This window comes from Physella acuta, unplaced genomic scaffold (assembly GCF_028476545.2).
Source record: "Physella acuta isolate Inbredline_101_S28 unplaced genomic scaffold, ASM2847654v3 ptg001245l, whole genome shotgun sequence".
Classification (NCBI taxonomy): Eukaryota; Metazoa; Mollusca; class Gastropoda; family Physidae; genus Physella; species Physella acuta.
Genome location: NW_026732761.1, coordinates 186,152 through 208,138, shown reverse-complemented (window position 1 = coordinate 208,138; position 21,987 = coordinate 186,152). Strand labels below are relative to the sequence as shown.

Below are 21,987 nucleotides of genomic sequence, written 5' to 3'. Positions count from 1 at the left end.
AGAGAGATACACACAGAAAGTGAAACTATTATTATAGATAAAAATATATAAGATAGATGTATTAATGACACAAAGCAAAAGGCTAGCATTCTCTACATGAATGTGACAATAGTGATATCTAATGACACAATTAATGTGACAATAGTGATATCTAATGATACAATAAATGTGACAATAGTGATATCTAATGATACAATAAATGTGACAATAGTGATATCTAATGACACAAAGCAAAAGGCTAGCATTCTCTACATGAATGTGACAATAGTGATATCTAATGACACAATGAATGTGACAATAGTGATATCTAATGATACAATAAATGTGACAATAGTGATATCTAATGACACAAAGCAAAAAGCATTCTCTAAATAAATGTGACAATAGTGATATCTAATGACACAATGAATGTGACAATAGTGATATCTAATGACACAAAGCAAAAGGCTAGCATTCTCTACATAAATGTGACAATAGTGATATCTAATGACACAAAGCAAAAGGCTAGCATTCTCTACATAAATGTGACAATAGTGATATCTAATGACACAATGAATGTGACAATAGTGATATCTTACCCACTCAGCCCTACTGCCTGCACCACACTGAAAACAAACAGCAAGTACAGATGACTAGACAGTTAAACCATGACTAGACAGTTAAACCATGACTAGACAGTTAAACCATGACTAGACAGTTAAACCATGACTAGACAGTTAAATCATGACTAGACAGTTAAACCATGACTAGACAGTCAAACCATGACTAGACAGTCAAACCATGACTAGACAGTCAAACCATGACCAGCAAGTTAAACCATGACTAGACAGTTAAACCATGACTAGACAGTTAAATCAGCTCTAGCAAGTTAAACCATGACTAGACAGTTAAACCATGACCAGCAAGTTAAACCATGACTAGACAGTTAAACCATGACTAGACAGTTAAACCATGACTAGACAGTTAAATCATGACTAGACAGTTAAACCATGACTAGACAGTTAAATCAGCTCTAGCCAGTTAAACCATAACTACACAGGTCAAACAATGACTAGACAGTTAAACCAACCAGTTTAAACAGTTGAGCAATTTTTGGGCCAGATATGGGGTCAGTAGTGAATATAAGGAATTAAGATACTTCAACAGGACTTTCATTGGACAATTATCTGGGGGTCAGTAGTGAATATAAGGAATTAAGATACCTCAACAGGACTTTCATTAGACAAATTTCTGGGGGTCAGTAGTGAATATAAGGAATTAACATACTTCAAAAGGACTTTCATTGGACAATTTTCTGGGGGTCAGTAGTGAATATAAGGAATTAACATACTTCAACAGGACTTTCATTGGACAATTTTCTGGGGGTCAGTAGTGAATATAAGGAATTAAGATACCTCAACAGGACTTTCATTGGACAATTTTCTGGGGGTCAGTAGTGAATATAAGGAATTAACATACTTCAAAAGGACTTTCATTGGACAATTTTCTGGGGGTCAGTAGTGAATATAAGGAATTAACATACTTCAACAGGACTTTCATTGGACAATTTTCTGGGGGTCAGTAGTGAATATAAGGAATTAACATACTTCAACAGGACTTTCATTGGACAATTTTCTGGGGGTCAGTAGTGAATATAAGGAATTAACATACCTCAACAGGACTTTCATTGGACAATTTTCTGGGGGTCAGTAGTGAATATAAGGAATTAACATACCTCAACAGGACTTCCATTGGACAATTTTCTGGGGGTCAGTAGTGAATATAAGGAATTAAGATACCTCAACAGGACTTTCATTGGACAATTTTCTGGGGGTCAGTAGTGAATATAAGGAATTAACATACTTCAACAGGACTTTCATTGGACAATTTTCTGGGGGTCAGTAGTGAATATAAGGAATTAACATACTTCAACAGGACTTTCATTGGACAATTTTCTGGGGGTCAGTAGTGAATATAAGGAATTAACATACTTCAAAAGGACTTTCATTGGACAATTTTCTGGGGGTCAGTAGTGAATATAAGGAATTAAGATACCTCAACAGGACTTTCATTGGACAATTTTCTGGGGGTCAGTAGTGAATATAAGGAATTAACATACTTCAACAGGACTTTCATTGGACAATTTTCTGGGGGTCAGTAGTGAATATAAGGAATTAAGATACCTCAACAGGACTTTCATTGGACAATTTTCTGGGGGTCAGTAGTGAATATGAGGAATTAAGATACCTCAACAGGACTTTCATTAGACAATTTTCTGGGGGTCAGTAGTGAATATAAGGAATTAACATACTTCAAAAGGACTTTCATTGGACAATTTTCTGGGGGTCAGTAGTGAATATAAGGAATTAACATACTTCAACAGGACTTTCATTGGACAGTTTTCTGGCCAGGTACGGGGTCAGAAGTGAATATAAGGAATTAACATACCTCAACAGGACTTTCATTGGACAGTTTTCTGGGGGTCAGTAGTGAATATAAGGAATTAACATACTTCAACAGGACTTTCATTGGACAGTTTTCTGGCCAGGTACGGGGTCAGAAGTGAATATAAGGAATTAACATACCTCAACAGGACTTTCATTGGACAGTTTTCTGGGGGTCAGTAGTGAATATAAGGAATTAAGATACCTCAACAGGACTTTCATTGGACAATTTTCTGGGGGTCAGTAGTGAATATAAGGAATTAACATACCTCAACAGGACTTTCATTGGACAATTTTCTGGGGGTCAGTAGTGAATATAAGGAATTAACATACTTCAACAGGACTTTCATTGGACAATTTTCTGGGGGTCAGTAGTGAATATAAGGAATTAACATACTTCAACAGGACTTTCATTGGACAGTTTTCTGGCCAGGTACGGGGTCAGAAGTGAATATAAGGAATTAACATACCTCAACAGGACTTTCATTGGACAGTTTTCTGGGGGTCAGTAGTGAATATAAGGAATTAAGATACCTCAACAGGACTTTCATTGGACAATTTTCTGGGGGTCAGTAGTGAATATAAGGAATTAACATACCTCAACAGGACTTTCATTGGACAATTTTCTGGGGGTCAGTAGTGAATATAAGGAATTAACATACTTCAACAGGACTTTCATTGGACAATTTTCTGGGGGTCAGTAGTGAATATAAGGAATTAACATACTTCAACAGGACTTTCATTGGACAATTTTCTGGGGGTCAGTAGTGAATATAAGGAATTAACATACTTCAACAGGACTTTCATTGGACAGTTTTCTGGCCAGGTACGGGGTCAGAAGTGAATATAAGGACTTCTTCACTGATGGATTGTCTGGAGTGCTCAGCTCACTTTCATTACTGAAGAATCCTGCAAGTCTCCCACATGCAATTACACTCATCTTAGCTAGGTAGTTAGCCACTTCCTGAAATAGATAATTGAAGTTGTTAGCCACTTCTTGAAATAGATATTTGAAGTAGTTAGCTACTTCCTGAAATAGACATTAGAAGTAGTGAGCCACTTCCTGAAATAGATAATTGAAGTAATTAGCCACTTTCTGAAATAGATACTTGAAGTAGTTAGCCACTTCCTGAAATAGATACTAGAAATAGCCACTTTCTGTAAAATCAACATTTTGATTTGTCAAGCACCTTCTGACCATTTGATTATTTTTGCCAACGCGAATGGGAAGGATGTTCAACCTGACTGTTTAGCCCTTAATAAAAAAATAAATTGTATTAACGTATAATGTATGGTTTCTCCAGCAAGTGTTGTTAAAGAAATCAATTGTATTAACATATATTATATATATATTTGTTAGAAGACCACATTGGCCCCTCGACCTTAATATAAAACAACCAACTAAAGATCCACTAATTTAAACTAATGGCGATTTTGATTTGTACTGAAGGCAAAAAGTGTAACCTTTGCAGCACAAAAAGTCTAACCTTTGCAGCACAAAAAGTGTAACCTTTGCAGCACAAAATGTGTAACCTTTGCTGCACAAAAAGTGTAACCTTTGCAGCACAAAAAGTGTAACCTTTGCTGCACAAAAAGTGTAACCTTTGCAGCACAAAAAGTGTAACCTTTGCAGCACAAAAAGTGTAACCTTTGCAGCACAAAAAGTGTAACCTTTGCAGCACAAAAAGTGTAACCTTTGCAGCACAAAAAGTGTAACCTTTGCAGCACAAAAAGTGTAACCTTTGCAGCACAAAAAGTGTAACCTTTGCAGCACAAAAAGTGTAACCTTTGCAGCGCAAAAAGTGTAACCTTTGCAGCGCAAAAAGTGTAACCTTTGCAGCGCAAAAAGTGTAACCTTTGCAGCACAAAATGTGTAACCTTTGCAGCACAAAAAGTGTAACCTTTGCAGCACAAAAAGTGTAACCTTTGCAGCACAAAAAGTGTAACCTTTGCTGCACAAAAAGTGTAACCTTTGCAGCACAAAAAGTGTAACCTTTGCTGCACAAAAAGTGTAACCTTTGCAGCACAAAATGTGTAACCTTTGCTGCACAAAAAGTGTAACCTTTGCAGCACAAAAAGTGTAACCTTTGCTGCACAAAAAGTGTAACCTTTGCAGCACAAAATGTGTAACCTTTGCTGCACAAAAAGTGTAACCTTTGCAGCACAAAAAGTGTAACCTTTGCTGCACAAAAAGTGTAACCTTTGCAGCACAAAAAGTGTAACCTTTGCTGCACAAAAAGTGTAACCTTTGCAGCACAAAATGTGTAACCTTTGCTGCACAAAAAGTGTAACCTTTGCAGCACAAAAAGTGTAACCTTTGCTGCACAAAAAGTGTAACCTTTGCAGCACAAAATGTGTAACCTTTGCTGCACAAAAAGTGTAACCTTTGCAGCACAAAAAGTGTAACCTTTGCTGCACAAAAAGTGTAACCTTTGCAGCACAAAAAGTGTAACCTTTGCTGCACAAAAAGTGTAACCTTTGCAGCACAAAATGTGTAACCTTTGCTGCACAAAAAGTGTAACCTTTGCAGCACAAAAAGTGTAACCTTTGCTGCACAAAAAGTGTAACCTTTGCAGCACAAAATGTGTAACCTTTGCTGCACAAAAAGTGTAACCTTTGCAGCACAAAAAGTGTAACCTTTGCTGCACAAAAAGTGTAACCTTTGCAGCACAAAAAGTGTAACCTTTGCTGCACAAAAAGTGTAACCTTTGCAGCACAAAATGTGTAACCTTTGCTGCACAAAAAGTGTAACCTTTGCAGCACAAAAAGTGTAACCTTTGCTGCACAAAAAGTGTAACCTTTGCAGCACAAAATGTGTAACCTTTGCTGCACAAAAAGTGTAACCTTTGCAGCACAAAAAGTGTAACCTTTGCAGCACAAAAAGTGTAACCTTTGCAGCACAAAAAGTGTAACCTTTGCAGCACAAAAAGTGTAACCTTTGCAGCACAAAAAGTGTAACCTTTGCAGCACAAAAAGTGTAACCTTTGCAGCACAAAAAGTGTAACCTTTGCAGCACAAAAAGTGTAACCTTTGCAGCACAAAAAGTGTAACCTTTGCAGCACAAAAAGTGTAACCTTTGCAGCACAAAAAGTGTAACCTTTGCAGCACAAAAAGTGTAACCTTTGCAGCACAAAAAGTGTAACCTTTGCAGCACAAAAAGTGTAACCTTTGCTGCACAAAAAGTGTAACCTTTGCAGCACAAAACGTGTAACCTTTGCAGCACAAAAAGTGTAACCTTTGCTGCACAAAAAGTGTAACCTTTGCAGCACAAAAAGTGTAACCTTTGCAGCACAAAAAGTGTAACCTTTGCAGCACAAAAAGTGTAACCTTTGCAGCACAAAAAGTGTAACCTTTGCAGCACAAAAAGTGTAACCTTTGCAGCACAAAAAGTGTAACCTTTGCAGCACAAAAAGTGTAACCTTTGCAGCACAAAAAGTGTAACCTTTGCAGCACAAAAAGTGTAACCTTTGCAGCACAAAAAGTGTAACCTTTGCAGCACAAAAAGTGTAACCTTTGCAGCACAAAAAGTGTAACCTTTGCAGCACAAAAAGTGTAACCTTTGCAGCACAAAAAGTGTAACCTTTGCAGCACAAAAAGTGTAACCTTTGCAGCACAAAAAGTGTAACCTTTGCAGCACAAAAAGTGTAACCTTTGCAGCACAAAAAGTGTAACCTTTGCAGCACAAAAAGTGTAACCTTTGCAGCACAAAAAGTGTAACCTTTGCAGCACAAAAAGTGTAACCTTTGCAGCACAAAAAGTGTAACCTTTGCAGCACAAAAAGTGTAACCTTTGCAGCACAAAAAGTGTAACCTTTGCAGCACAAAAAGTGTAACCTTTGCAGCACAAAAAGTGTAACCTTTGCAGCACAAAAAGTGTAACCTTTGCAGCACAAAAAGTGTAACCTTTGCAGCACAAAAAGTGTAACCTTTGCAGCACAAAAAGTGTAACCTTTGCAGCACAAAAGTGTAACCTTTGCAGCACAAAAAGTGTAACCTTTGCAGCACAAAAAGTGTAACCTTTGCAGCACAAAAAGTGTAACCTTTGCAGCACAAAAAGTGTAACCTTTGCAGCACAAAAAGTGTAACCTTTGCAGCACAAAAAGTGTAACCTTTGCAGCACAAAAAGTGTAACCTTTGCAGCACAAAAAGTGTAACCTTTGCAGCACAAAAAGTGTAACCTTTGCAGCACAAAAAGTGTAACCTTTGCAGCACAAAAAGTGTAACCTTTGCAGCACAAAAAGTGTAACCTTTGCAGCACAAAAAGTGTAACCTTTGCAGCACAAAAAGTGTAACCTTTGCAGCACAAAAAGTGTAACCTTTGCAGCACAAAAAGTGTAACCTTTGCAGCACAAAAAGTGTAACCTTTGCAGCACAAAAAGTGTAACCTTTGCAGCACAAAAAGTGTAACCTTTGCAGCACAAAAAGTGTAACCTTTGCAGCACAAAAAGTGTAACCTTTGCAGCACAAAAAGTGTAACCTTTGCAGCACAAAAAGTGTAACCTTTGCAGCACAAAAAGTGTAACCTTTGCAGCACAAAAAGTGTAACCTTTGCAGCACAAAAAGTGTAACCTTTGCAGCACAAAAAGTGTAACCTTTGCAGCACAAAAAGTGTAACCTTTGCAGCACAAAAAGTGTAACCTTTGCAGCACAAAAAGTGTAACCTTTGCAGCACAAAAAGTGTAACCTTTGCAGCACAAAAAGTGTAACCTTTGCAGCACAAAAAGTGTAACCTTTGCAGCACAAAAAGTGTAACCTTTGCAGCACAAAAAGTGTAACCTTTGCAGCACAAAAAGTGTAACCTTTGCAGCACAAAAAGTGTAACCTTTGCAGCACAAAAAGTGTAACCTTTGCAGCCAAAAAAGTGTAACCTTTGCAGCACAAAAAGTGTAACCTTTGCAGCACAAAAAGTGTAACCTTTGCAGCACAAAAAGTGTAACCTTTGCTGCACAAAAAGTGTAACCTTTGCAGCACAAAAAGTGTAACCTTTGCAGCACAAAATGTGTAACCTTTGCAGCACAAAAAGTGTAACCTTTGCAGCACAAAAAGTGTAACCTTTGCAGCACAAAAAGTGTAACCTTTGCAGCACAAAAAGTGTAACCTTTGCAGCACAAAAAGTGTAACCTTTGCAGCACAAAAAGTGTAACCTTTGCAGCACAAAAAGTGTAACCTTTGCAGCACAAAAAGTGTAACCTTTGCAGCACAAAAAGTGTAACCTTTGCAGCACAAAAAGTGTAACCTTTGCAGCACAAAAAGTGTAACCTTTGCAGCACAAAAAGTGTAACCTTTGCAGCACAAAAAGTGTAACCTTTGCAGCACAAAAAGTGTAACCTTTGCTGCACAAAAAGTGTAACCTTTGCAGCACAAAAAGTGTAACCTTTGCAGCACAAAATGTGTAACCTTTGCAGCACAAAAAGTGTAACCTTTGCAGCACAAAAAGTGTAACCTTTGCAGCACAAAAAGTGTAACCTTTGCAGCACAAAAAGTGTAACCTTTGCAGCACAAAAAGTGTAACCTTTGCAGCACAAAAAGTGTAACCTTTGCAGCACAAAAAGTGTAACCTTTGCTGCACAAAAAGTGTAACCTTTGCAGCACAAAATATGTAACCTTTGCAGCACAAAAAGTGTAACCTTTGCTGCACAAAAAGTGTAACCTTTGCAGCACAAAAAGTGTAACCTTTGCAGCACAAAAAGTGTAACCTTTGCAGCACAAAAAGTGTAACCTTTGCAGCACAAAAAGTGTAACCTTTGCAGCACAAAAAGTGTAACCTTTGCAGCACAAAAAGTGTAACCTTTGCAGCACAAAAAGTGTAACCTTTGCAGCACAAAAAGTGTAACCTTTGCAGCACAAAAAGTGTAACCTTTGCAGCACAAAAAGTGTAACCTTTGCAGCACAAAAAGTGTAACCTTTGCAGCACAAAAAGTGTAACCTTTGCAGCACAAAAAGTGTAACCTTTGCAGCACAAAAAGTGTAACCTTTGCAGCACAAAAAGTGTAACCTTTGCAGCACAAAAAGTGTAACCTTTGCAGCCAAAAAAGTGTAACCTTTGCAGCACAAAAAGTGTAACCTTTGCAGCACAAAAAGTGTAACCTTTGCAGCACAAAAAGTGTAACCTTTGCTGCACAAAAAGTGTAACCTTTGCAGCACAAAAAGTGTAACCTTTGCAGCACAAAATGTGTAACCTTTGCAGCACAAAAAGTGTAACCTTTGCAGCACAAAAAGTGTAACCTTTGCAGCACAAAAAGTGTAACCTTTGCAGCACAAAAAGTGTAACCTTTGCAGCACAAAAAGTGTAACCTTTGCAGCACAAAAAGTGTAACCTTTGCAGCACAAAAAGTGTAACCTTTGCAGCACAAAAAGTGTAACCTTTGCAGCACAAAAAGTGTAACCTTTGCAGCACAAAAAGTGTAACCTTTGCAGCACAAAAAGTGTAACCTTTGCAGCACAAAAAGTGTAACCTTTGCAGCACAAAAAGTGTAACCTTTGCAGCACAAAAAGTGTAACCTTTGCAGCACAAAAAGTGTAACCTTTGCTGCACAAAAAGTGTAACCTTTGCAGCACAAAAAGTGTAACCTTTGCAGCACAAAATGTGTAACCTTTGCAGCACAAAAAGTGTAACCTTTGCAGCACAAAAAGTGTAACCTTTGCAGCACAAAAAGTGTAACCTTTGCAGCACAAAAAGTGTAACCTTTGCAGCACAAAAAGTGTAACCTTTGCAGCACAAAAAGTGTAACCTTTGCAGCACAAAAAGTGTAACCTTTGCAGCACAAAAAGTGTAACCTTTGCTGCACAAAAAGTGTAACCTTTGCAGCACAAAATATGTAACCTTTGCAGCACAAAAAGTGTAACCTTTGCAGCACAAAAAGTGTAACCTTTGCAGCACAAAAAGTGTAACCTTTGCAGCACAAAAAGTGTAACCTTTGCAGCACAAAAAGTGTAACCTTTGCAGCACAAAAAGTGTAACCTTTGCAGCACAAAAAGTGTAACCTTTGCAGCACAAAAAGTGTAACCTTTGCAGCACAAAAAGTGTAACCTTTGCAGCACAAAAAGTGTAACCTTTGCAGCACAAAAAGTGTAACCTTTGCAGCACAAAAAGTGTAACCTTTGCAGCACAAAAAGTGTAACCTTTGCAGCACAAAAAGTGTAACCTTTGCAGCACAAAAAGTGTAACCTTTGCAGCACAAAAAGTGTAACCTTTGCAGCACAAAAAGTGTAACCTTTGCTGCACAAAAAGTGTAACCTTTGCAGCACAAAAAGTGTAACCTTTGCAGCACAAAATGTGTAACCTTTGCAGCACAAAAAGTGTAACCTTTGCAGCACAAAAAGTGTAACCTTTGCAGCACAAAAAGTGTAACCTTTGCAGCACAAAAAGTGTAACCTTTGCAGCACAAAAAGTGTAACCTTTGCAGCACAAAAAGTGTAACCTTTGCAGCACAAAAAGTGTAACCTTTGCAGCACAAAAAGTGTAACCTTTGCTGCACAAAAAGTGTAACCTTTGCAGCACAAAAAGTGTAACCTTTGCAGCACAAAAAGTGTAACCTTTGCAGCACAAAAAGTGTAACCTTTGCAGCACAAAAAGTGTAACCTTTGCAGCACAAAAAGTGTAACCTTTGCAGCACAAAAAGTCTAACCTTTGCTGCACAAAAAGTGTAACCTTTGCAGCACAAAAAGTGTAACCTTTGCTGCACAAAAAGTCTAACCTTTGCAGCACAAAAAGTGTAACCTTTGCAGCACAAAAAGTGTAACCTTTGCAGCACAAAAAGTGTAACCTTTGCTGCACAAAAAGTGTAACCTTTGCTGCACAAAAAGTCTAACCTTTGCTGCACAATCTCAATTCTCTGACCTGGGTGACAAAGCCATAATATTATACAGCTGTTATGTCTGACCTCCGACAGCAGCGGAGGGAGCGGACACCCCAGGTTCGTTTGGTATGGTACCGATAGAAGACGTTGTAACGGAATCTCAACAACTTGCCGTTAGCTCGTTAATGCTGTCTGGGGGAAAACACGACAAATCGAAGAGACTCACACGACTTAAACTATGAATACCTTTTTAATTTATGTACAAGATAATGACACTAGGTAAGATCAAAATGTACAGATTCTATGAGTACAATAAATAACCTCAAAAACTCCAACTTACAGTTTGAGAAAAATCACAATATATCACAGCTGTGGCATAGTATATTATACACCAATAAATCATTACTACACACAACTGAATGGCATCATAATTACCACAAAAAACCAAGAAGAGACTTATTGCCTCTACAACAATAGAAATCCAAATAAAGGATCAAACTATCACCGAAGTAATCAAAAAGGTGCAATTATACACCAGAACAAAATATTCAGTAAACTACAACTAGTCACATAATTCCTTATACAAAGGTGAAAATCATGTCACATAATGACAATACTGCAAAATGGCGTACATAACCACTGGCACAACTCTCCTGGTCCAAAGTCAATCTGGCTGCCTTTGAACTTGAGAATCCCGAGATTAAATAGCATTCAATAATAGGGGAAATAACTCAAAAGTCTTACAACTATTGGTTGAGGATCTGTCAAGGATCCTCACGGTCGCAAGACCATTGGTTGAGGTTCTGCCAGGGATTAAAGATAGAATCACCTGATGTGACAGAGTTCAGTTGACCGAGTTGTACCAGTGAACTGACAATTCTCCCAAGGACAAATACATAACTCAGGAGATTAAATATACATAAAGCCAAACAGACCTAAGTAGGTCACACAGCCCTGTATAGGTACGGCACAGGACATTACCCCACTGTATTTACCTCCCCCGGAGCAATTACCCCTCTGTCAATTCCCCCCCCCCCCCCCAATCCACCAAAATAGAATCCTGATTCTAACTCCAAATCTATACCAAAATATTATCTTAATCCTAACCTTAAGGTAATATGAAAAACCTTAGAATTCACCTCACCGTAAAATAAACCTACAAACATAACTTTAGACATTGATTTCAGCCTAACCCTGATCCTAAAACTAACCCTAACCCTGACCCTAGCTCTAACCCTAACCTTAGCCCAAACGCAAACCCTAGCTGAACCTTAAGCTATGACCAAGGGGAGATGTCCTACTCGATAGGGAGGGGGGGGGGGAGGGGGGAGGGGAAAGGTGTTATTGACAGGGGGGCTAATCATTCCGGGGGTAATGACAGGGGGGGGGGAGTCCGGAGGGGGGTAATTGATGGGGGGGGGGTAATGCCCTGTTACCATAGGAACTGACCTGTTGATCAGACAGCCCTGTATAGGTACTGACCTGTTGATCAGACAGCCCTGTATAGGTACTGACCTGTTGATTACTTTCCTGACTTTTCTCCACCCCCCCTTCTTCTAGTGTGTAATCATAGTTGAACAGGTACAGGAGCAGGTGCCATAAGACACCTGCCTGGAACAGGTTTGTCTGGAGCCAAAAATCCACACAAAATGCACTGATACACTCACACACAACTGCACACAATTTTGGAAGGTTCTGAAATGGTTAGAAAATGTTTAAATATTAACTAACATGCTGAATTTATTTTATTCATTGGATTAGATACTAACAAATAAAAAGATGTTTGAAATTTTCACAATCCCCTCCCCCCCCCCCCCCCCCCATCTCAAATGTTATTACAATCAATCCCAACGGGTACACCAAACCATAACACTAACCCATGAGGCAACACTAACCCATGAGGCAACACTAACCCATGAGGCAACACTAACCCATGAGGCAACCCTAACCCATGAGGCAACACTAACACATGAGGCAACACTAACCCATGAGGCAACACTAACACATGAGGCAACACTAACCCATGAGGCAACACTAACCCTAACCCATGAGGCAACACTAACCCTAACCCATGAGGCAACACTAACCCATGAGGCAACACTAACACATGAGGCAACACTAACCCTAACACTTGAGGCAACACTAACCCATGAGGCAACACTAACACATGAGGCAACACTAACCCTAACCCATGAGGCAACACTAACCCATGAGGCAACACTAACCCATGAGGCAACACTAACCCATGAGGCAACACTAACCCATGAGGCAACACTAACCCATGAGGCAACACTAACCCATGAGGCAACACTAACCCATGAGGCAACACTAACCCATGAGGCAACACTAACCCTAACCCATGAGGCAACACTAACCCATGAGGCAACACTAACCCATGAGGCAACACTAACCCATGAGGCAACACTAACACATGAGGCAACACTAACCCATGAGGCAACACTAACCCTAACCCATGAGGCAACACTAACCCATGAGGCAACACTAACACATGAGGCAACACTAACCCTAACCCATGAGGCAACACTAACCCATGAGGCAACACTAACCCATGAGGCAACACTAACCCATGAGGCAACACTAACCCTAACCCATGAGGCAACACTAACCCATGAGGCAACACTAACCCTAACCCATGAGGCAACCCTAACCCATGAGGCAACACTAACCCATGAGGCAACACTAACCCATGAGGCAACACTAACCCATGAGGCAACACTAACCCTAACCTATGAGTAATCTATGGCACAATTGGGGACTCTAGGGGGCAGAAGAAGGAATAAAAATAAAATAAAAAAGAATTCATTACCTTGTAGTATAAAATACGACAAAGGTCTTTGATTATAGCAGAGCACTCTTGAATTTTTTCTCTACATCCTTCAAATTGTGCAGACACAGCATAGCATTTAGCAATGTATGTACACACCTGGAATCATGTAAGTAAAGACGTGGACCATGTAAGTAAACACCTGAATCATGTAAGTAAACACCTGGAATCATGTAAGTAAACACCTGGAATCATGTAAGCAGTGGCGTAGGCAGGGAGGTGGATTGGTCCGCCCCCCCCCCATGGACCCCTCTGTAAAATTTTTTTAATGTCATAATACAACTGTTACTTACTTAAGTCTATTTCTGAGTCAATATATATGTATGAGTTGGATCATGTAAGTAAAGACCTGGATCATGTAAGTAAAGACCTGGATCATGTAAGTAAAGACCTGGATCCTGTAAGTAAAGACCTGGATCATGTAAGTAAAGACCTGGATCCTGTAAGTAAAGACCTAGATCATGTAAGTAATGACGTGGATCATGTAAGTAAAGACCTAGATCATGTAAGTAAAGACCTGGATCATGTAAGTAAAGACCTGGAATCATGTAAGTAAAGACCTAGATCATGTAAGTAAAGACGTGGATCATGTAAGTAAAGACCTAGATCATGTAAGTAAAGACCTAGATCATGTAAGTAATGACGTGGATCATGTAAGTAAAGACCTGGATCATGTAAGTAAAGACCTAGATCATGTAAGTAAAGACCTGGATCATGTAAGTAAAGACCTGGAATCATGTAAGTAAAGACCTGGAATCATATAAGTAAAGACGTGGATCATGTAAGTAAAGACCTGGATCATGTAAGTAAAGACCTGGATCATGTAAGTAAAGACGTGGATCATATAAGTAAAGATGGGGATCATGTAAGTAAAGACCTGGATCATATAAGTAAAGACCTGGATCATGTAAGTAAAGACATGGAATCATGTAAGTAAAGACCTGGATCGTGTAAGTAAAGACCTGGATCATGTAAGTAAAGACCTGGATCATGTAAGTAAAGACCTGGAATCATATAAGTAAAGACCTGGAATCATATAAGTAAAGACCTGGATCATGTAAGTAAAGACCTGGATCATGTAAGTAAAGACCTGGAATCATATAAGTAAAGACCTGGAATCATATAAGTAAAGACCTGGATCATGTAAGTAAAGACCTGGATCATGTAAGTAAAGACCTGGATCATGTAAGTAAAGATGGGGATCATGTAAGTAAAGACCTGGATCCTGTAAGTAAAGACCTGGATCCTGTAAGTAAAGACCTGGATCATGTAAGTAAAGACCTGGATCATGTAAGTAAAGACCTAGATCATGTAAGTAAGACCTGGAATCATATAAGTAAAGACCTAGATCCTGTAAGTAAAGACGTGGATCATGTAAGTAAAGACCTGGATCATGTAAGTAAAGACCTGGATCATATAAGTAAAGACCTGGATCATGTAAGTAAAGACGTGGATCATGTAAGTAAAGACCTGGAATCATATAAGTAAAGACCTGGAATCATATAAGTAAAGACCTGGATCATGTAAGTAAAGACCTGGATCATGTAAGTAAAGATGGGGATCATGTAAGTAAAGACCTGGATCATGTAAGTAAAGACGTGGAATCATGTAAGTAAAGACCTGGATCATGTAAGTAAAGACCTGGAATCATATAAGTAAAGACCTGGAATCATATAAGTAAAGACCTGGATCATGTAAGTAAAGACCTGGATCATGTAAGTAAAGACGTGGATCATGTAAGTAAAGACCTGGATCATATAAGTAAAGACCTGGATCAAGTAAGTAAAGACATGGAATCATGTAAGTAAAGACCTGGATCCTGTAAGTAAAGACCTGGATCATGTAAGTAAAGACCTGGATCATGTAAGTAAAGACCTGGATCATGTAAGTAAAGACCTGGATCATATAAGTAAAGACCTGGATCATGTAAGTAAAGACGTGGATCATGTAAGTAAAGACCTGGATCATATAAGTAAAGACCTGGATCAAGTAAGTAAAGACATGGAATCATGTAAGTAAAGACCTGGATCCTGTAAGTAAAGACCTGGATCATGTAAGTAAAGACCTGGATCATGTAAGTAAAGACCTGGATCATGTAAGTAAAGACCTGGATCATGTAAGTAAAGACCTGGATCATGTAAGTAAAGACCTAGATCATGTAAGTAAGACCTGGAATCATATAAGTAAAGACCTAGATCCTGTAAGTAAAGACGTGGAATCATATAAGTAAAGACCTGGACCATGTAAGTAAAGACCTGGATCATGTAAGTAAAGACCTGGATCATGTAAGTAAAGACCTGGATCATGTAAGTAAAGACCTGGATCATGTAAGTAAAGACCTGGATCATGTAAGTAAAGACCTGGATCATGTAAGTAAAGACCTGGAATCATGTAATGTAATGAAAGCGTAGACTCACATTGACTGCTGTCTCTTCTTGTTTACTTGACTGATTGAGAACATTTACACATCTAGAGAAAGCATCTTGTAGTACCTGAAGTAAAAGCATAACTTTGAGGTTATAAACATTAGCATAACTGAGGTAATTAATATTAGCATAACTGAGGTAATTAACATTGGCATAACTGAGGTAATTAATATTAGCATAACTGAGGTAATCAACATTGGCATAACTTTGAGGTAATTAACATATAAGTACAAAAACAAATTGACATGGGAGAAATGTATTTTGGTGCCATTATGGGAGAAATGTATTGGTGCCATTATGGGAGAAATGTATTGGTGCCATTATGGGAGAAATGTATTGGTGCCATTATGGGAGAAATGTATTGGTGCCATTATGGGAGAAATGTATTGGTGCCATTATGGGAGAAATGTATTGGTGCCATTATGGGAGAAATGTATTGGTGCCTTACTTGGATGCCGTTTTCTCTGCGTAACTCCTCAGCATTAAGGGCTGAACAATTGACAGTGTGAAAGGCTAGTTCAGAGGCTGCAGAGAGAAGAGGAGCAGATTTGCTGAACAGCTGGTCATCATTGGTCTCCATCCTGATGGTCTTGATTAACATTGGGTAGCCGGCATACTTGTATGGCTGGAGCTCTGGAAGTCAGTAAAATGGTGGACATTTTGTAGGTCGGTAAAATGGTGGACATTTTGTAGGTTGGTAAAATGGTGGACATTTTGTAGGTCGGTAAAATGGTGGACATTTTGTAGGTCGGTAAAATGGTGGACATTTTGTAGGTCAGTAAAATGGTGGACATTTTGTAGGTCGGTAAAATGGTGGACATTTTGTAGGTCAGTAAAATGGTGGACATTTTGTAGGTCGGTAAAATGGTGGACATTTTGTAGGTCAGTAAAATGGTGGACATTTTGTAGGTCGGTAAAATGGGGGACATTTTTAGGTCAATAAAATGGTGGACACTTGTTGTAGTTGGAAAATAGTTTCTATACAGTTTTTTTCTTAATGTAATTAATCTGCAATTTGCCTTGTTGAAATTAATTTACCTTTAGCCTTAATGACAATGAGTCTGTTTTAATGAAATTAAGTTAGAGAGACATGTTTGATTTAGTGAGAGATGTTTAACTTAGTGAAATTAATTTAGTGAGATATGTTTGACTTAGTGAGATTAACTTAATGAGATAGGTTTGACTTAGTGAGATTAACTTAGTGAGATATGTTTGACTAAGTGAGATTAACTTAGTGAGATATGTTTGACTTAGTGAGATTAACTTAGTGAGATATCTTTGATTTATAATAGTGAGTTGATGCTCCTGTGATCAGAGGCGTAGCGAGGGCGGGGTGGGGGGTGCAGGCCCCACCGGTGACACCATTTACACAAAATTTACAGAAGAGAAATGCTTTTTTGCCATTTCAATTAATAATTATTAAAATCTAAATATTCTTTAAATAATAAATCAACAATTATTACATGAGTGAGATGGCACAATGACGTAAGCATGCTAACTAGAGAGAAAACATGGCTAAATCCAACTATATTATTAACAGGATATAGATAAACATTGTTACTATTATGTCTGCAGTGATTAAAGGTTATAAACATACATGTATGTGTATGTGGCATATATTTGAATTATAGGCCTATGTAGGCCGATACACACACTCATATATATATATATATATATATATATATATATATATATATATATATATATATATATATATATATATATATATACTTTGTTACTTTGGGGTGGGGGGGTGACACCATGAAGTGGTTGACACCCGACCTAGCGACGCCACTGCCCATGATGACTTGAGTGAGTTTACTCACCATCTTTGTAACGGCTGAAGAGAATGCTTTGAGCCTTTAAAATGAGTACAATGTTCTGTGGGTCAGGTCCATCTTTGACTTTTGTTTTGCTGCACAGGAACTCATAAGCTTTGTTCACTTGCTCAAACATTTCCTGTTGACAGGAAATATGGTATTAAGATTAAGGAGTTTGGATACAATATCAGGATTAAGGAGTTTGGATACGATATCAGGTTTAAGGAGTTTGGATACGATATCAGGATTAAGGAGTTTGGATACGATATCAGGTTTAAGGAGTTTGGATACGATATCAGGATTAAGGAGTTTGGATAAGGTATTAGGATTATGGTGTTCAGATTTGATATAAACATTTGAAAGCTTTGTTATGGATTAAAGATTGGAGAATGTTGTTATAATATAAGGATTAGGCTTAGGGTTAGGATTAGGCTTAGGGGATTGAGTGTCAGTGAAACAGGCAAGGACAAAATGTGGTGTGACTATTAGGAGAGGGTAAAACAAATGACCATACTATAATGCTGATAAAGTAAAACAAATGACCATACTATAATGCTGATAAAGTAAAACAAATGACCATACTATAATGCTGATAAAGTAAAACAAATGACCATACTATAATGCTGATAAAGTAAAACAAATGACCATACTATAATGCCGATAAAGTAAAACAAATGACCATACTATAATGCTGATAAAGTAAAACAAATGACCATACGATAGTGTAAATAAAGTAAAACAAATGACCATACTATAATGCTGATAAAGTAAAACAAATGACCATACTATAATGCTGATAAAGTAAAACAAATGACCATACTATAATGCTGATAAAGTAAAACAAATGACCATACTATAATGCCGATAAAGTAAAACAAATCACCATACTATAATGCTGATAAAGTAAAACAAAAATGACCATACTATAATGCTGATATGATGAGGTTTGGTTAGAGTGTATTTACAAAGATGAAATGTGCTCGTGTCTCTGTGTGTATGTGTGTGTGTGTGTGTGTATGTGTATATATATTTATATATAAATATATATATATATATATATATATATATATATATATATATATATATATATATATATATATATTTATATATATATATAACCCGGCGCCCCGGCAGGATTCGATTTGGTGCACTGGGCTATCCTGTGAGCGCTATGGTGGATAAGTTCATTTTAAACAGTGCGATAGACTATGGATAAGAAAAGTTACTATAGTCTTTAAGTGAATCAAATCTGCCCGTCCTCCGGTGAACCGACAGGGTGCTATTTGGCGCCCCGGGCCTTCCCGTGTTTGCTATGACGCATATGTTTAAGTGAGTGCAAAATACTATGAATAAATTGGGGTACTATATTCGTTTACTAAGCCGAAAAAGGCGGTTTCACCGGCACCCCAGCCAGGTGCGATTTGGCGCCCCGGGCTAGACTGTGAGCACTTTGCGTTTGGATTTGCGTTTTCTTGGTATTTGGTTTGGGTTTGCGGATGGGTTTGTGTTTGAATTTTTGTTTGCGTTTTTTTTGTGTTTTGGTTTTGGTTGGTTGTGGATAGGGTGGGCAATGCCTGGTATATGCTGATTACTAAACACACATGTCATGGTCCTTTACAGATAAGTTTTTCCAATGGCGTAGCGCGGTCGGGTGTCACCCGGTGCTGCACTTAATGGTGTCACCTCCCAGAGGTTGTCATAGTGTAAGCTGGAGGGTGAGTTGATCACATGGTGTCACTCTCTGAAATGGTGTCATCTGGTGCGGTCAGCCCCCCCCCCCCCTCCCTGCTAAGCCTCTGGGTTTTTCACAGAGGCCAGTGCAGGGCCTGGCTGGTACGGCTAGTATATATATATATAAAAGGATCTAATCCACATCCATCCTTCTCTCCTCTACGGATCTAATCCACATCCGTCTTTCTCTTCTTCCCACTTATAATTTAACCCTCTTCCCCACTTCTTTCAGGGTTTAAGTTTGTTGGTGATGTTTGTGGAGAGGGTTTGTTTATATTTACGTTTGTGGTTGATGTTTGTGGTGAGGGTTTGTTTATATTTATGTTTGTGGTTAATGTTTGTGGTTGATGTTTGTGGTTGATGTTTGTGGTTGATGTTTGTGGTTGATGTTTGTGGATGATGTTTGTGGTTGATGTTTGTGGTGAGGGTTTGTTTATATTTATGTTTGTGGTTGATGTTTGTGGTGAGGGTTTGTTTATATTTATGTTTGTGGTTGATGTTTGTGGTGAGGGTTTGTTTATATTCATTTTTGTGGTGAGGGTTTGTTTATATTTATGTTTGTGGTTGAGGTGAGGGTTGGTTTATATTTATGTTTGTGGTTGAGGTGAAGGTTTGTTTATATTTATTTTTGTGGTGAGGGTTTGTTTATATTTATGTTTGTGGTGAGGGTTTGTTTATATTTATGTTTGTGGTGAGGGTTTGTTTATATTTATGTTTGTGGTTGAGGTAAGGGTTGGTTTATATTTATGTTTGTGGTTGATGTTTGTGGTGAGGGTTGGTTTATATTTATGTTTGTGGTTGAGGTGAAGGTTTGTTTATATTTATTTTTGTGGTTGAGGTGAGGGTTGGTTTATATTCATGTTTGTGGTGAGGGTTTGTTTATATTTATGTTTGTGGTTGAGGTGAAGGTTGGTTTATATTTATGTTTGTGGTGAGGGTTTGTTTATATTTATGTTTGTGGTTGAGGTAAGGGTTGGTTTATATTTATGTTTGTGGTTGATGTTTGTGGTGAGGGTTGGTTTATATTTATGTTTGTGGTTGAGGTGAAGGTTTGTTTATATTTATTTTTGTGGTGAAGGTTTGTTTATATTTATGTTTGTGGTTGAGGTGAGGGTTGGTTTATATTCATGTTTGTGGTGAGGGTTTGTTTATATTTATGTTTGTGGTTGAGGTGAAGGTTGGTTTATATTTATGTTTGTGGTGAGGGTTTGTTTATATTTATGTTTGTGGTTGAGGTAAGGGTTGGTTTATATTTATGTTTGTGGTTGATGTTTGTGGTGAGGGTTGGTTTATATTTATGTTTGTGGTTGAGGTGAAGGTTTGTTTATATTTATTTTTGTGGTTGAGGTGAGGGTTGGTTTATATTCATGTTTGTGGTGAGGGTTTGTTTATATTTATGTTTGTGGTTGAGGTGAAGGTTGGTTTATATTTATGTTTGTGGTGAGGGTTTGTTTATATTTATGTTTGTGGTTGAGGTAAGGGTTGGTTTATATTTATGTTTGTGGTTGATGTTTGTGGTGAGGGTTGGTTTATATTTATGTTTGTGGTTGAGGTGAAGGTTTGTTTATATTTATGTTTGTGGTGAGGGTTTGTTTATATTTATGTTTGTGGTTGAGGTAAGGGTTGGTTTATATTTATGTTTGTGGTTGATGTTTGTGGTGAGGGTTGGTTTATATTTATGTTTGTGGTTGAGGTGAAGGTTTGTTTATATTTATTTTTGTGGTTGAGGTGAGGGTTGGTTTATATTCATGTTTGTGGTGAGGGTTTGTTTATATTTATGTTTGTGGTTGAGGTGAAGGTTGGTTTATATTTATGTTTGTGGTGAGGGTTTGTTTATATTTATGTTTGTGGTTGAGGTAAGGGTTGGTTTATATTTATGTTTGTGGTTGATGTTTGTGGTGAGGGTTGGTTTATATTTATGTTTGTGGTTGAGGTGAAGGTTTGTTTATATTTATTTTTGTGGTGAAGGTTTGTTTATATTTATGTTTGTGGTTGAGGTGAGGGTTGGTTTATATTCATGTTTGTGGTGAGGGTTTGTTTATATTTATGTTTGTGGTTGAGGTGAAGGTTGGTTTATATTTATGTTTGTGGTGAGGGTTTGTTTATATTTATGTTTGTGGTTGAGGTGAAGGTTTGTTTATATTCATTTTTGTGGTGAGGGTTTGTTTATATTTATGTTTGTGGTTGAGGTGAAGGTTTGTTTATATTTATTTTTGTGGTGAGGGTTTGTTTATATTTATGTTTGTGGTTGAGGTGAAGGTTTGTTTATATTTATTTTTGTGGTGAGGGTTTGTTTATATTTATGTATGTGGTTGAGGTGAGGGTTTGTTTATATTTATGTTTGTGGTTGATGTTTGTGGTGAGGGTTGGTTTATATTTATGTTTGTGGTTGAGGTGAAGGTTTGTTTATATTTATGTTTGTGGTGAGGGTTTGTTTATATTTATGTTTGTGGTTGATGTTTGTGGTGAGGGTTGGTTTATATTTATGTTTGTGGTTGAGGTGAAGGTTTGTTTATATTTATTTTTGTGGTGAGGGTTTGTTTATATTTATGTTTGTGGTTGAGGTTAGGGTTGGTTTATATTTATTTGAGGTTGTGTTTGTTTTTATATTTATGTTTGTGTATGTTTATCGTTTTGGTTATGGCTGCGGTTGGTTGTGGTGAGGGTTATAGTTAGGTTTGTAGACATTTTTTCAGACATCCATATTTGCTTATAGAAGTTTAATTTGAAATGTAGTATTTTTCCTAAACCCGGGCAATGCTGGGTATTAGCTGCTTATGTACTACACACACAAGTCACAAGGTCAGGCCAGAACAGCCAGTATGTACATACATATATATATATATATATATATATATATATATATATATATATATATATATATATATATATATATATACATATACATATATATATATATATATATATATATATGTATATATAT

The 21,987-nt window shown here is 37.7% G+C and overlaps 1 protein-coding gene across 4 annotated transcripts in view; it reads right to left on the bottom strand.

Moving 5' to 3' along the window:
- Positions 1-21,987, bottom strand: part of LOC131957454 (dnaJ homolog subfamily C member 13) — a 128,725-nt gene that overhangs the window by 34,198 nt on the left and 72,540 nt on the right. For 3 of the 4 annotated variants that reach the window (XM_059322277.1, XM_059322278.1, XM_059322280.1), the window contains exons 35-41: positions 17,319-17,451; positions 15,941-16,125; positions 15,484-15,558; positions 13,049-13,165; positions 11,737-11,916; positions 3,214-3,387; positions 579-605 (exon numbers count right to left, since the gene is read on the bottom strand). In XM_059322277.1, the coding sequence (XP_059178260.1) occupies positions 579-605; positions 3,214-3,387; positions 11,737-11,916; positions 13,049-13,165; positions 15,484-15,558; positions 15,941-16,125; positions 17,319-17,451 (891 nt within the window). The remainder of the gene's footprint in view (positions 1-578; positions 606-3,213; positions 3,388-11,736; positions 11,917-13,048; positions 13,166-15,483; positions 15,559-15,940; positions 16,126-17,318; positions 17,452-21,987) is intronic. The other variant, XM_059322279.1, reaches the window with a different exon arrangement.